We start from the raw sequence: 14,153 nt of genomic DNA, 5'->3' as shown, positions 1-14,153 counted from the left end.
AGTTTAAAAATCTGAGCACTGGATAACCATATCAGCTGTGGCTCAATCTGTAGTAAACTCTCTTTTGACTCAGAAGGTTGCGCATTCAAATCCCTCAAAAATCTACGCCGACAGTTATTGTGCAGGGAGTGCTGCACTGTTAGAGGTGCTGTTTTTCAGATGACTCGCTAAAAGGTGACCCTGTCCATTCTGTCATGTGAACATCAAAGATTTTGAAATGCAGTGGAGTTGTACCTGATGTCCTGACTAATATTTATCTCTCAATCAACATCACATAAAAAACAGATTATCCGGTTATGTGTCGCATTGCTGTTTCTGGGGGTTTGTTGTTGCAAATTGACTCCTGTGTTTCCTACATTACAACAGTGACTACAATTCACTACTTAACTGCCTGTAAAGTGATTTGGGATGTCCTGAGATCATGAAAGGTATATAAATGCAAGTCTTTCTTTTGAGATTTAAGGGTACTAAGTGTTGGATGATTGACTGAAGAGTGATATCTCCTTAAGATCTCGGTATGCTAATGAGCTGAGTACTAGGATGCAGTCATGTTACTATAAGCCAGAGCCATTCTGCAACTGTAACACCCAGAAGAAGGTTCTGTAAATAGTTTGCTCTGTACTGTATATAATAGTTAAGAAACCTGTTTGAGATCTTCAGCAGGAAGACTCCACACATCTCATTTATGTTGCATCAGACAACATAAAGAACTCATTACACCAAGGACCTCCCCCATTGACTAAGTAGGTAAATGCACCAGCCAATCTGTAAGTGAGTCAATTCAGATAGCTGAGCATTGAGCAGGAACAAAGGAGCACCTGAGACATTGTTATTGGCCTCAACAATCCTGGGCAATGAGGTTACGGAATGAGCCATTCTTGATAAACTGTTCGTTATCATGGAAAATCTGTGTGGTCTGTGTGTTTGTGTCAGATTGTGTTTGTTAGATTCACCTGTGATGCTCCTTATGTTCAGACAGTTTCCAATTATCACTCTTCAGCTCTCATCTAGGGAACAGTAACTAGGTTAAGGTATTGGAACTCTGCTGGCACCTGCCTTTGGATTGTTCAAGACTTCTTCCAGTATCTAAATATGGGGCACTGAGTCCCAGTTAGTCACAGGGAGCTCCAGTGTGATCTTTTGGATTCTTTTGGTCTGTTCATACTTCAGGTCACTATGGACTTCAGTTTTTGAACAAACTATGTGTGTGTGTGTGCAATCTATAATAATTTACTTACAGGAAGACCAGGAATAAATATCTTCACGTAGAGTTGTGTTAACCTGCAAGAAAAATAGAACATGCAAATTAGGAGCAGGAATAGGCCACTCGGCCCTTCGAGCCTGCTCCGCCATTCAATAAGTACATGGCTGAACATTTGCACCTCGCCCTGATAACCTTCCACCCTCTTGCTTATCAAGAATCTATCTACCTCTGCCTTAAAAATATTCAAAGACTCTGCTTCCACTGCCTTTTGAGGAAGAGAATTCCAAAGACTCACGACCCTCTTAGAGAAAACGATTCTCATCTGACTTAAATGGGCTAACCCTTATTTTTAAACAGTGAACCCTAGTTCTCGATTCTCCAATAAGGGAAACATCCTTTCCACATCCACCCTGTCAAGACCCCTCAGGATCTTATATGTTTCAATCAAGTCTTCTTACTCTTCTAAATTCCAGCAGATACAAGCCTAGCCTGTCCAATCTTTCCTTGTAAGACAGCCTGACCATTCCAGGTGGTAGTCGAGTAAACCTTCTCTGAATTGCCTCCAACACATTTACATCATTCCTTAAATAAGGAGACTAGTACTGTACACAGTACTCCAGATGTGGTCTCACCAATTCCCTGTATAACTGAAGCATAACCTCCCTACTTGTATATTCAATTCCCCTCGCAATAAATGATGACATTCTATTAGCTTTCCTAATTACATGCTGTACTGGCATAGTAACCTTTTGTGATTCACGCACTAGGACAACCAGATCCCTCTGCATCTCAGAGCTCTGGAATCTCTCACCATTTAGATAATATGCTTCTTTTTTATTCTTCCTGCCAAAGTGGACAATTTCACACTTCCCCACATTATGCTCCACTTGCCAGGTCTTTGCCCACTAACTTTACCCTTATGTCCTCTTCACAAGTTACTTTCCTACCTATCTTTGTGTCATCAGCAAACTTAGCAACCATTCCTTCGGTCCCTTCATCTAAGTCATTTATGTAAATTGTAAAAAGTTAAGGCACCAACACAGATCCCATGGCACACCACTTATTACATCTTGCCAACCAGAAAATGACCCATTTATGCCTACTCCTGTTTCCCGTTAGCTAACCGATCTTCTATCTATGCCAATATGTTACTCCCTCCACCATGAGCTTTTATTTTCTGCAATAACCTTTGATGTGGCACCTTATCAACTGCCTTCTGGAAGTCTGAGTACAATACATCCACCGATTCCCCTTTATCCACAGCACATGTAACTCCCTCAAAGAACTCCAATAAATTGGTAAAACATGATTTCCCTTTCATAAAACCTTGTTAACTCTGCCTGATTACCTTGAATTTTTCTAAATGCCCTGCTATAACGTCTTTAATAATAGCTTCTAACATTTTCCCTAAAACAGATGTTAAGCTAAATGGCCTGTAGGTTCCTACTTTCTGTCTCCCTCCGTTTTTGAATAAAGGAATTACATTCATTATTTTCCAATCTAACGGAACCTTCCCTGAATCTGGGGAATTTTGGAAATTTAAAACTAATGCATCAACTATCTCACTAGCCACTTCTTTTAACCCTAGGATGAAGTCCATCAGGACCTAGGGACTTGTCAGCCTGCAGCTCCAACAATTTGTTCAGTACCACTTCCCTGGTGATTGTAATTTTCTGGAGTTCCTCCCTCCCTCCATTTCCTGACTTACAGCTAACACTGGGATGTTACTTGTATCCTCAATAGTGAAGACCGATGCAAAATATCTGTTCAATTCATCTCCTTATTATCCATTATTAATTCCCCAGACTCACTTTCTATAGGACCAATGCTCACTTTGTTAACTCTTTTCTTTTTTCAGTATCTATAGAAACTCTTACTATCTGTCTTTATATTTCCAGCCAGCTTTCTCTCATACTCTAATTTTACCTACCTTATCAATCTTTTAGTCATTCTTTGCTTTAATATATTCTGTCCAATCCTCTGACCTGCCGCCCATCTTTGTGCAATTATAGGTTTTCTCTTTAAGTTTGATGTTATCTTTAACTGTTTTAGTTAACGACGGATGGCAGGTCCCACCCTTGGAATTTTTCTTTTTCTTATTGAAATGTATCCATTCTGTGTATTCTGAAGTATCCTATTAAATGTCTGCCATTGCATCTCTATTGACCTATCCCTTAACCTGATTTGCAAGTTCACTTTAGCTCGCTCTGCTTTCATGCCCTCATAACTGTCCTTGTTTAAGTTTAAAATACTCATCTTGGACCCACTCTCCTCTCCCTCAAAGTGAATGTAAAATTCAATCATATTATGATTGCTGCTACCTAGGGGCACCTTAACTATGAGGTCATTAATTAATTCTATCTCGTTGCACAATACCAGGTCTAGTGTAGCCCTGCTCTCTGGTTGGCTCCAGAGCATATTGTTCCAAGAAATCATCCTGAAAATATCCTATGTACTCCTCATGTTGGCTACCTCTGCCCATCTGATTTTTCCAGTCTATATGCAGGTTAATTATCGCTTTACCTTTTATGACAAGCTGCCATTATTTCTTCCTTTATACCCCGTCCTAAAGTCTGGTTAATGTTAGGTGCCTGTACACCATTCCCACAATCTTCTTGCCTATATGATTTCTCATCTCTACCCAAACTGCTTCTACATTCTGGTCTCCTGAACTTAGGTCATCCCTCTCTATTGTGCTAATACCATCATTAATAACAGAGCTACCCCTCCACCTTTTCTGAGCTTCCTGTCCTTCCTAAATATCATGTATCCTTCAATATTCAGGTTCCAATCTATGTCGTTCTGCAGCCATGTCTCTGTAAAGAAGATGCTGGTAACAAGAGGAAAACTATCGAACGTCACTATCTGATCATAAAAATATAAAAAACAGGAGCAGGAACAGATCATAAAGCCCCTCGAGCCTGCTCTCCATTCAATAAGATCATGGCTGATATTGACCTCAATTTCTCTTTCCTTCCCAATTCCCATATCTGTTAATTTTCCTTGAGTCCAAAAATCTAACAATCTCAGCCTTGATTATACACAGCAACTGAGCATCCACAGCCTTCTGGGGGAGAGAATTCCAAAGATTCTTAAGCCCCTGAGTGAAGAAATTTCTCCTCATCTCATTCCTAAATGAATCAAAGATAAACTTAAATTGAAGTAGCAAAGTCTTGCAGCACAGTGAAGTACCAACATCCTGTGCCCCAGCAATGAAGGCAGCAAGTTAGATCTGCCACATAGCGGAGTCTCAGGCAGGTTTCACTGGGAGACACAATACAAGAAGGGAAAGAACATATCATGGAGATGGTCACCCCAGGCAACACTAATGTTTCTACTCATATCTAGTCTGGTAAAACAATGATACAGGCATGAAATCAACATTCATTGTACTGCCTCATTTACATATGTAAGGGACCAGATGTCTCTTTTATTCAACTGCCCAGGACACCTGGAAAACTGCCTTTACCAATATGGCTGTTATATTGTTCTGCATGTTTATCCATCGTACCACATCAACCACTACTGCCCAACAGTCTGTATACCAAACAAACATGGTATCATTTCATGTAAAGATGTGTAAAATATAAGAGATCCACACTCCAGTATCTGTGTCAAAAAGTCTCATTATTTCAGAGCTCTGGGAACCACAATACGTAACATGGTAGCAGCAAGGTGTTTGTAAGTAGAACTCAAACTGTATGAGTGATGTAAATGCTGAACTTGATCCTGGAAAAAACAAGATGTCTGCCGCCACAGCAATGAATGCGCAGTTCCAACCATGATGATTTGGGAGGCTGACAACATCGTGGAGGAATTCATAAAGTTGAAGCAAAAGTGAAAATTGACACTCAGTAATTTTCTGAAAGGCACGTGTGAAGAGGAAAAGGTGAGCTGCATCCTTTTGAGGACATACAGGAGAGAAAGGATTAGTCTTTTCAATATTTGGGAAATGAGTAAGAACGACAGTAAAAACCCAGACAAGATTTTTGAGAAATTCAGTAAACTTCTTCAGCCAAAGTCAAACCATCAGATCCTCCGTTATGAATTTCAGAGCTTGCAACAGAAACAAAGTGAACCTGTTGAAAATTACTTCACAAGATTGAGAAACATAGCCAGCAGATGTAAATTCAAGGATAAAAGCCTGGTGGATCAGCTCATTTGGGGTTCTGCACACTCTGATGCACAAAAAGTTCTAATTGAAAAGGACAAGCTGACAATATCACAGGCTGTAGACACTGCCAAAGCACATGAAGCCACGAGTAGACAGATCAAGACATTGATTACCCAAACAGCTAGCATTCAGTTTAGTCAAGAGAAAGGAAACAGGGTTGATGCAGTAAAACAGCAACAAAGTAAGGCACACCAGAGAGCGAGAAAGATATGCAAGAGATGAGGATGACGACATGAGTTCGCAGACAGAGAGACATGTCCCGCATACAGATCAAACTGCAGAGCTTTTGAAAGGCCCAATCACTGGAAGAAAATGTGCAGGATGGTACAAATTCCTACATCTACCTTTTGGCCTTAAAGTGAGCCAGGATGTGTTTAGCAGAAAATAGAAAAGCCATACCGGAGATACAAAGCAGCAATTGGTTTAGTTGATGATATAGAGATCTATGGTGCAGATGATAAATGCCATAACTACCACCTACATGAAGCCATGGAGAATGAAGTGATTTATGACTTTAACCCCTTATAGGGACTAAACCAAATTGGGAGTATATCCCTATGAATCTCCTTTAATTAAGTTCAAACCAGACAAATTCTTATAGACACTTATTTGGGTCCAAATAATTGTACTAGCTTTCCCTCAAAGAAAGAAAACTAACAGAATATTACCATCTTTCAGATAGCCTATATTTAACAATTATGGCTTAGTCACAAATATCCCAGGTATTTTAAGGGTCTGGGAAAGTCTCTTCAATATGTATCTCCCCACCTAAAGAGACACAGAGAGGAGGTTCTTATACTTGTGTACAGAATGCTACATGAGACAAATTACTAACTTTTATATATTTATTAAAGAACTTAACATGCAATACACTTTTAAGTATATCACAATATTAAATATTACTAAGATGTAACACATAGAATCCAAAAGTTTAACCTTGCTAATGTTACAGCAAAATATCTTAGAACATCCATCAAAATTTAAAGTAAACTTTTACCTTAAATTCCCCAAGTCATGGTGTGAGAAGTATTGATTGAGGAATTCAACACTAATATTTGCTTCATTACCCTCATGTTTATGCTGTTTCTAAGATATCAGTTGACCTTTTAGTGGTGTTGCCTTTCTGTATGTGTTTTTCTTGCTTTCAAGATCCATATTTAGTAGTATCATTAACGAACATCTGCACTTAATGTTTTACTAGAAACCACTGCTCTTCAACTTGTGAGTATTTATCTGGTCAAAATATTTATAATTGTTTTTACTTGACCTATTGTTCCTGGAAGCACTATTCCATTTTATTGTTTTTATTATCTATAATTGTGTTTTATGGTAGGTTGAACCCTCTTTGTGGGTCAATCTGCCTACATTTACCAACACCAATTAATTACATTCTTGGCTACCTTTTACTGATGTCACACAGGATATTTCAATGTGTGTTTATCCTCCAAGTCCCTGGCAACAGAGACACTGAAATTAATTTCCCAATTTAAGAATGTTTTCTGGTTCATATTCTATTGTAACAGGGACCTTGAATTTTTTTTGATCTACCTTCTTAAAGGGGAATATCAGCAAGTCATGAAAACTGACCATTTATTCAATCTTTAATTCTAAAAGGTATAATATATTAGCTATATCTAAATTCTACCCAATTAATCCTATTATACCTATATTCCATCACAAGAGAACCAGAAAATATGGGATCAAGCTAAATGCAGGCAAATGCATTGTAAAGGTGACAAAATGCCGGTTCTTTGGAATGGTTTACACACCTGATGGAGTCAAATCAAGTCCTGAAAAAGTCACAGCTATCTCTGAGATGAAAGCTCCAAGAGACAAGAAAGAGCTGAGAAGTTTCCTTGGCTTGATCCAGTACATGAGCTCTTTCATACCTCACATGTCAGAGCACACAGAAAACCTATGAGAGCTGATGAGAGAAGGTGGTCAGAGACACATGAGAGGAGTTTCAGTGAACTCAAAGTAGTAATATGCAAGGAGACAAGTCTGTCATACTACAACAGGGTGAAACCTGTCACTCTACAAGTAGATGCTTCTACAAAAGGACTGGGAGGGACCCAGGTACAAGAAGGAAAGCCAATAACATTCACAGCCAAAACTCTGACATCAGCTGAAATCAGATATGCCAACAGAGAAAGAGACCTTTTGGCAGTGCTGTACAGATGTGAGAAAGTCCATGCATATCTCTATGGGAGAAAATACAGTGGAGAGTGATCATCATCCACTAGAATAGATTGTTATAACTGAGGCAGGAGCAATGCACTATCAATTCAGTCCCATCACTCCACAGATCACAGCATATTAGTAAAGTCTTCCCACCCAACCAGAAAACAGACAAATTAAACAATCTAGTAACCCCCAGAATAAAACAGACCAAACCAGGTATCTTTAGACAACAACAAATTAACTATTTATTAAATGCTAAATCTTAAACACTATTAAGATAAACCTAAATCTGAAGACCTTATAACTTCTATTTTAACCTAACTCCCCATTCACACACATACACTCAAAAGTCATGGTTAACCGGTTTCCTTTTTTAAAAAAAGTTTTAAAAATGCACTTTTTAAGAATAAATAAATAACTGGCATTTAAGTCTTTGTGGGTTGCGTTCCTGATGGGTAAGATCTTATAATGTGAAAACAATTAAATGCCACTCAAATTCTCCATGCAGATTTGATGATACAGTCTCTTCGTAGATCGGCATTCAAAACACTTTGGCTGCAGCAGATATCAAACAGTTCTTTCAATGATGAGCACAGCAATAGGCCTACTTGAATTTTAAAACCAACAGTCTCCCAGTTAAAACTTTACTTCAGCAATACAAATGGTCTCTTCAGAAAGTTATTTCCTCCTGAGGCAATTAACTTGGCCTGTAGCTCCTTGTAGAATTTTTGCTGAGAGAAATAGACAGCTCTTTTCTTCAGTAGCATGCTTCACTCGTGAGTCTCTCAAAACTGGTTTTAGCTGTTTAACACACAGTTAAATTGTTATAGTCCACCAGGTGACTTCTCTCTCCTGCCATTGACTAGGTAACAAGTGCAGCTGGCACACGGTGCCTCAGAAATCCAAAAGCTTCTCTCTCTGCCTTAAAGGTGCACTGTTTTTAAGAGTCTTAAAGGAAGACTGTTTCAAACAGAGGAGAAAATAAAAACAAAAATATGTGTGGAGCACCAGCAAGGTAACAAAGGCTACTTTTGAGGCTTCAGAGTTACAATCTCACTGGGAGCTGACTTATTCACGCACAACCAATAATGGTATCTTATAGAAGCGAACTATTATTCAAAGTTCCCATTCATCAGAAAGGTAAAAGATTTGAGAGCTACAACAATCACCATAGCAGTAAAAGTCCTGTTTACTAAGCAAGGGATTCCAGACAGCATCATAATGTCATCACCACATTACACAAGAGGACACGGTTTTATCGAAAGATATGTCCAGACAGTCAAGAAGACCCTCATAAAATGCCGATAGACAAAGAAAGACCCAAACCTTGCCTTATTTTCACTCTGAGCTACATCTCTCAAGACCAACATGAAATCCTGTAGAGCTACTGAATGGTGGAAAATGCAAGACAACTCTACCAAGCAAGATGCATCCTCCAAATGACCATGAGGAAGTAAGACAGTAAATCACTGAGGCACAGGTAGAAGGATGTCAGCACTTCAGCAAACATGCCAATTCATTGCCTGAGCTGTTGAGGGGACAAATTGTGCACATACAAGATCTGATCCCGAAAATCTGGAACCCAGCAAAAGTTGTTGGTCAAGCTGAGACTCCAAGATTATCGATCATCATCGAGACTGAAACCAGGAAGCAGATGAGAAGGAATTGAATTCATATTTGGCCAACACCAGAACTGGTAAAGCAGAAAAGATCATCAGCAACATGACCAACTAGTGACACAACATCAACAACATCACCAACATGAAGCATAACTTCGACAACACCAGGAACAATACACACAACACTGCCAGTACAGAGGTCAACTAATTGCAGATAGGGATGACGACAACCAAATCCACGAGATGGAGGCACAACATCTTACCACCAGAACAATATCGCAAATAATGCTTTGAAAGAAAATGAGCCATGGAAGAGTTTCAATGTGTTCAGAATTATACATTTAATTGTAATAGTTGATTGTAAAGTTTCTATTGTAGCCAAAAGAAGAATCATGTTTGGAAAAATTGTGCTGATTAAATAAGCTTGCAATGCCTTTTACTGAGAAAGAAGGATGTTGTATTCTTCAATTATCCCGAAATGATGCAGGATCTACATTATTCATGTGTATGCCGACATGTATATCCATAATACCACATCAAGCACTACTGCACTACACTCTGTGTACCAAATACACATTGTATCATGAGTCTTGTTGCTATTCCCTATCAATGCTGCTCTGAATGTTGTTACCAGGTGGGATCCACTGCAAGATGGTCAACTCAGTATTTCATTGGCCCACTCTCTATTGAGGAAATAATTTGGCCTCTGCATGACACTGATCCAGCTGAGATTAGCCCCACATTATGGGCTAGATTTTACCAAGCCCACTACGTCAAATTCCTTGGTGGTAGTGGTGGCGGGGGCCGGAAAATTGTTCCGGCAGCAGTCCGCCATGGAGGGCCCAGCCTGACCCTCACGGTGGCAGCAGGCTCAATGACGGCTCCTCCCCCACACCACCGCTGCTGGGTGAGGGGAACAGCATTTCAATATTTAAATGAATGACATGAATAAATGTTGAAAAAAACTTACCCGAAATCTTCCAGGTCCACTATAATCTTTGGTACCGCAGCTGGCACTCCCACGTCTTCAATTCCCTGCCTGGGGAAAGTCAGTTTGACACTGGTGGGGAGGGGGACGGTGTTAAGAATTTCAGTGCAGGGGGGTGGGGTGAATGACGGGGTCAAATAAATGCAATGGGTGGAGGGAATGGTGAGAAGAGGTGAACTTTAAACTTTGTGCAGTCTGGGAAGGGGAAGGTCAGATTTGTTTTTGGTGGGGAAGGGCAAATAGTTAATTGAATTGTTATTGGGGTGGGAAAGGGGTGTTAGTATTTATTTCATTAATTTTGCGGGTATAATGCTTCAAAATTTTAAATTGGCCTGCAGAGCGTCTGCCCTTTAAAACCGGTGCCAGTGCCTACACACAGGCAGCTGTCGCTATTGCCGGGCACGGACAGCCCGTCCCCTCCATGTGATTGGGGGAGGGGTGGGCGGCAGGCTAACCCACCTATTTAAATGAGCCACTGCACGGGAGATCGCGGAGCTCTTTGGCGTACGGCCCACAAAGGTGGGCTAGCATTTTTTGAGCTCGTCACCGACATCTGCGGCAGTCTCTTAAGATCCAGCATATGGGTTGGATTTTACCAAGCCCACGACATGGGGCTCCAGGGCAGGGGGCGGGGGGGGTCAGAATATGGGTCCGGCAGCGGTCCGCCACAGAGGCCGACACCAGGAGGGCTCGGCCCAATCCTCCTGGCGGTGGCAGGCTCCGTGGCAGTTCCTCCCTCCTGCCACTGGGTGACGGGAGCAGCATTTCAAAATTTAAATGAATGACATCAATACATTTTTAAAAAAAACTTACCTGAAATCTTCCAAGCCCGCCACAATCTTCAGCACGGTAGCTGGCATTCCCACGTCTTCAATTCCCCATCCGGGGAAAGCCAGTTTGACACTGGTTGGGGGAGGGGGGGCAATGTTAAGATTTCAGTGTGGGGGGGGGTGGTGGTGACAGGGTCAAATTAACGTAATGAGTGTAGGGATTGGTGGGAAGGGGTGAACTTTAAACTTTGTGCAGTTTGGGGTGGCTAGGTCACAGTTAAAAGTTAAGTTTATTGGGGGGGGGGGAAGGGCAAATGGTTAATGTAATTGTTATTGGGGGATGTGAAAGAGGTTTTAGCAATTTATTTCATACATTTTGTGGGGAATACTGCTTTAAAAATTCAAATTGATCGGCAGGGCTGTCTGCCCTTTAAAAATGGTGTCAGCACCTGTGCACAGGCAGCTAACGCCATTGGCAGGGACGGACAGCCCGTCCAATCCACATGATTGGGGGCGGGGCAGGGCCACTCCAGCTATTTAAATGAGTCACTACACGGGTGATCGCGGCAGCCCCTTGGCATGCGGCCCTTTTTGAGCTCGCCACCGAGATCGGCGGCAGGCTCTTAAAATCCAGCCCTATATGTAAATATGCAAGTTGGAACCTCAGTCCTAACACTCTTTGACCAAAATTTCTATGTTCATGAACACACTCTGTCTTTGGGCCACAAACCTGGGATGGCTTCTTTCTTTCACACTAATGCCGTCATTTTATTCTCTTTTGTCATAAAAAATAGATAAGACTCTCACTTGGCTACTGCAGGAGATTGTTTGATAGCCAATAAAATGTGCTCAATGTTTACGAAGATGGCCCAGCAGGGAAAACAGGTTATCATGAGAATGAGAATCCCTCTTTGGAGAATCACTCCAATTCGCTCCAAGTTCTTACTGCCAACCGTCTAAAAATCAGAACAAAAGTTTAGTTAAAGTGAGTTCTATCGATATTGTTCATTAACATTCTGATCGATGCCATTGATTCGACACAGACCGACTGCAACAAACTGTAAAAAATTAGAAGATTAAAATATTTCTCTCACTTAACCAAAACACTTTTTCTGTTTATGGGAGCTTGCTGTGTACAAATGAGCTGCTGTGTTTCCTACATTACAACAGTAATTACACTTCAAAGACTGTAAACACTTTAGAATGTTCTGTGGCGATGAAAGATGCTATATAAAGGTAAGTTTTTCTTTTAGCACAAGTTTCTTTAAGGCAATTGTAAATGTAGAAATCACCTCTTCGTAATTCACTGCTGTCTCAGTAATATAATCTTCTCTTTAATTTTCCCATTGTTGCAGATTAGAGCAAGCCAAATTCATATGCAGTATACAATACATTTATTTGTTGTACTATTTACAGCTTCAATATTCATCACTTTCTGACTGAGCAAGAATGCTCAATTGTTAATCAATCTCCAATTGTTGTCCAATCTGTCTGATGATTCTACTTCAATGCAGCAGTTGACCTCTGCAAGCTTTCATTTGAAGGGCAGTGCTGCATTTTTAAAATGTTTTGACTTTTTTGATTCTTTTATGGGATGTGGGCGTTACTGACAAGTCCAGCATTTATTGTAAAGCAAAATACTGCGGATGCTGGAAATCCAAAACAAAAACAAGAAATGCTGGAACCACTCAGTAGGTCTGGCAGCATCTGTGGAAAGAGAAGCAGAGTTAACGTTTCGGGTCAGTGACCCTTCATCAGAACATGTGCATTTATTGCACATCCTTAATTGGCCTTCAGAAAGTGCTCCTGAGCTGCCTTCTTGAACTGATGAGGTCCATGTGGTGTAGGTACACTCACAGTTAGGGAGGAAGTTCTAGGATTTTGACACTGCAATAGTGAAGGAACAATGATAAATTCCCAGTCAGGATGGTGTGTGATTGGAGGGGTTAGGGTGAGGGTTAATCATTAGTGATGGAGATGGACAGGATGGCACACACCATTGTTCTGTAGAGGGTCAGGAGATCCTCAAGGACAACCCTCAAAGGAGTGAGAGCAGGTGTCCAGGGAGGTTCAGCTTCCGGACTCTGGCCCCGAGGATTTGGCAGCAGTTCCACAGGAAGTCCAATGACCTCACACAAGTGGTCATGGTCATTGACTGCAGCTTAACATTAACATCTCCTACCCACCACACCATCAGTATCTGTTCAATACACCACACCCCCATCACTCACCCAGCAGCAGTCCCAGCACTGAGGGCACACACGGAACATCCAGATAATCCACCTCACCCTCACACACCTAACAATGCTGCCAGCCTCACATTCACCACTTGCTGCCTCCACATACCTAAAGCTATTCAGCTATGGCAGGCAGATCACCCGAACATAGTGCTACACAATCACTGATATTCTCTTTCACAGGACAAGGTGGCAAACAATAGAAAAGGAGCAGAGCAGAACTGGTGGGAGCCAAGATGCATCCATTTCCTGAACCCTATGGTGCAGATAATTCTCTGCATTATGGGATTGGCTGCACTAGAGCCCGTGTCATCCAGTGTCGCCAAGAGCATTCAGGATGACGGTATGTTACTGCCTATATGGACTTCAGTAAAGCCTTTGACAAGGTCCCTCATGGCAGACTGGTACAGAAAGTGAAGTCACACGGGATCAGAGGTGAGCTGGCAAGATGGATATAGAACTGGCTCGGTCAGAGAAGACAGAGGGTGGCAGTGGAAGGGTGCTTTTCTGAATGGAGGGATGTAACTTGTGGTGTTCCGCAGGGATCAGCGCTGGGACCTTTGCTGTTTGTAGTATATATAAATGATTTGGAGGAAAATGTAGCTGGTCTGATGAGTAAGTTTGCAGACAACACAACAGCAGGATATAGATCAGTTGGGAGACTTGGGCGGAGAAATGGCAGATGGAGTTTAATCCGGACAAATGTGAGGTAATGCATTTTGGAAGGTCTAATGCAGGTGGGAAGTAGACAGTAAATGGCAGAACACTCAGGAGTATTGATAGGCAGAGAGATCTGGGCGTACAGGTCCACAGGTCACTGAAAGTGGCAACGCAGGTGGATAAGGTAGTCAAGAAGGCATACGGCATGCTTGCCTTCATCGGTCGGGGCACAGAGTACAAAAATTGGCAAGTCATGCTGCAGCTGTACAGAACTTTAGTTAGGCCACACTTAGAATATTGCGTGCAATTCTGGTCGCCAC

The 14,153-nt window shown here is 41.4% G+C and overlaps 1 protein-coding gene across 1 annotated transcript in view; it reads right to left on the bottom strand.

The window, feature by feature from the left end:
- Positions 1 to 14,153, bottom strand: part of LOC137346460 (multidrug and toxin extrusion protein 1-like) — a 69,401-nt gene that overhangs the window by 41,589 nt on the left and 13,659 nt on the right. The window contains exons 4-5 of the mRNA XM_068009911.1: positions 11,744 to 11,892; positions 1,239 to 1,281 (exon numbers count right to left, since the gene is read on the bottom strand). Coding sequence (XP_067866012.1) covers positions 1,239 to 1,281; positions 11,744 to 11,892 — 192 coding nt within the window. The remainder of the gene's footprint in view (positions 1 to 1,238; positions 1,282 to 11,743; positions 11,893 to 14,153) is intronic.

This window comes from Heterodontus francisci, chromosome 30 (genome assembly GCF_036365525.1).
Source record: "Heterodontus francisci isolate sHetFra1 chromosome 30, sHetFra1.hap1, whole genome shotgun sequence".
NCBI classification, from domain to species: Eukaryota; Metazoa; Chordata; class Chondrichthyes; order Heterodontiformes; family Heterodontidae; genus Heterodontus; species Heterodontus francisci.
Note: the sequence above shows the minus strand (reverse complement) of the source record. Positions and strands in the feature narration are given on the sequence as shown.